General features: G+C 39.7%; 1 protein-coding gene across 1 annotated transcript; it reads right to left on the reverse strand.

The window, feature by feature from the left end:
- Positions 1-819: 819 nt before the first annotated feature.
- On the reverse strand, positions 820-2,016 carry LOC136831643 (uncharacterized). Its single transcript, XM_067092273.1, has one exon. The coding sequence runs from the start codon at positions 1,741-1,743 to the stop codon at positions 820-822; it is 924 nt and encodes a 307-aa protein (XP_066948374.1). The 5' UTR covers positions 1,744-2,016.
- Between the last annotated feature and the right edge of the window lie 462 nt (positions 2,017-2,478).

Consider the following 2,478-nt stretch of genomic DNA (forward strand, 5'->3'; position numbering starts at 1 on the left):
TGTCCAGAGCTCGTAATTATGTCGACCAATCCATTCATCATTCCCACATCTTTCCATCAAAAGTGGTTTGAAGTCATACTGCCTAAAAGTTTATTTCCAAAAGAGTGTTCGTCCACAGGAAAATTTATAATGCACTCATTTCGACCCATCCTGAACTAAAGTTATTCTTGTGTGTATTTTTTTTTATTCACGACCCAGTACCGGTGTAGCAGGAAAAATTTCCCCCCTGACTGTAGTTCCCCCTGGGAACAGTAGCCTAGGTTAAATTTCCCCCCCGTGAAAATTGGTCTGGGCAGTTTTTCCCTGGGGTTAATTACAGACACAGGATATATTTCCTCCCTCTTGGCCATTTCACCCCTCACACAAAAATCATACCACCGTTCTCAAGTCACCAAGGGCAAGTCGTATCATGTATTGTAATGCTTATGAAGTATGTAAATGTGACGGGAAAATGTCATGGCACTATGGACAAGGAAGGGGGAGACAAGAATAAAGGTAGGGAAGGGACGTTTTGTACGTCAGTCAATTCCACAGTACACAAAACTGCGTAATGTAACGAATACAGTGGTTACTGAAAAGTAAAAGGAAGCCCATATGTTTTTTTTTAAGATTTATTATTTCAAGATTACAAATGGAAGTTGAAACATATTACCATATAGCATTATTAAAATTGAAGGTTAAAAAAATGTAACATATTAATTGGTCAACTCTTTTGGAATATCTAAAAATCTGTAAATTTTGCATATTTATTTTTGTACACATTATGTAGAAGGTAGCGATAACCTGGGGTGATGACTCTAATGGGAGTTTCTGGGGTTTCTACAGGTGGGTGTTTCTGGGGTGATTATAAATTCTACAGGTAAAAATCTTTAAAGGAACTTCATACTGGGTTGGGTTACATTTGCAGCAGCTCCACGATGCCTTGAAATTTTCTGCAGATCCAAGGCAAGCAGTGTGGTACCATTCGTAGCAAGATTCACACTCCACCACTTCACGTCCATCTGCTGTGATTTCCGCACATTGTGGACAAATCCATGCTCCAGGAATGTCGTCCTCTTTAGCTTTGATAGTAGCGTGAAGCGTCGTAACTGCATCATCATCCATGTACTTGTAAATGTAAATTGCTTGAAGGTTTTCCTTATTAGTGACAAGAATACCAGGAAGCTTGTCTGGTCTTGTCTCTATTTCTTCTTCTGTTATAGTCTCTCCATCTATTTCCACTCTTGTAACAACTTCCTCATCTACAAACATGAGTAAAATTGTCCTTTCTCTTGCTGAAATACTTCGATTCAGTGTTTGCCGAGATTGTCCCTGCTTTTTCCTGTTCGTGGAGTATTCTTGATCCTGGTAGTTGTCCTGATCTTGTCCATCTCTGCTGCTTGCACCATCAAGTCTGTACAGCTTCAGATTTACCACGTGATATGTATTCCTCAGTTCTTTGCCTGTTGAGAGATTTTTCAGTTTTGCACGTCCTTTTCCTTGCAGAGAAACAACTTCATAAGGGCCTATGTACTTTGTTTCTAATTTTCCTCCCATTCGGTGATTATTTTTGTTGTTTTTCAACAGTACTAATGAGCCCTCAACTATTTCACTTGATTTGCCTGTATGTCTCTTATCATAGTTCTTCTTCTGTCTTCTTTGAGATTTTGCAATGTTCATCGCCATTTTTTCCTCAGCTGCCTTCTTTTCTGACACTACTCTCTCTGTTAACTCTTTAAATAGTTTCTTCTGTCGTTGCTCCATCTTTCACCTGTGATCCAGTGTCTAAGTAGATGGGGAGTACTGGATCTCTCCTAAACATCGCAGTGAAAGAGGCAACACCAGTGCTGGCGTGAACAGATGTGCGATATCCGAACAGGATTCTTTTTATGTGCATATCCCAATCGTTTTGCTTTTCATTGACGCATTTCATAAGAGCTCTTTCAAGTGTCTGATTGAATCTTTCCTGCAGTCCATTAGTTTGAGGGTGATAGGGCAAGAAGCAATTTTGTGATTATTTGCAGCTTTTCACAGAGGATGTCATTCATTATCATCATTACATTGTTGATTTACAAATTCGCGGCCTTGGTCAGTAATAAGTGTTTCAACACAACCAAAGTCACACATGGCATCTAAAAAGAACTGGGCCACCTCTGCTGCAGTTTTATGCTTTAGAGGTGCAGCAACTGGGAATTTTGAGAAGTAATCGGTCATTGCCACAATGTAACAGTGTCCTCTTTCTGTTTCGGGTAAGGGTCCAATCAAGTCCATTCCCACCTGAGACCACACTTTTTCTGGAACAGGCACTGGATGCAACTCAGGAGCTTGCATTGAGGGCTTATTGGCTGCTTTCTGGCATTTGTCACATTTTTAAATATAATCAATGACAATTTCTTTAATGCCTTTAAAAAAATATTTAGCAGTTATCTTTCCAACTGTTTTATCTTTCCCCATAATTATGTGCTCCCCCAAACCCTTCATGGCAAGCTTTGATAACTC

This window comes from Macrobrachium rosenbergii, chromosome 48 (assembly GCF_040412425.1).
Source record: "Macrobrachium rosenbergii isolate ZJJX-2024 chromosome 48, ASM4041242v1, whole genome shotgun sequence".
Taxonomy (NCBI): Eukaryota; Metazoa; Arthropoda; class Malacostraca; order Decapoda; family Palaemonidae; genus Macrobrachium; species Macrobrachium rosenbergii.

Coding starts and splice junctions, on each gene's coding strand:
- LOC136831643 (XM_067092273.1), bottom strand. CDS start 1,743: ATGGAGCAACGACAGAAGAAACTATTTAAAGAGTTAACAGAGAGAGTA.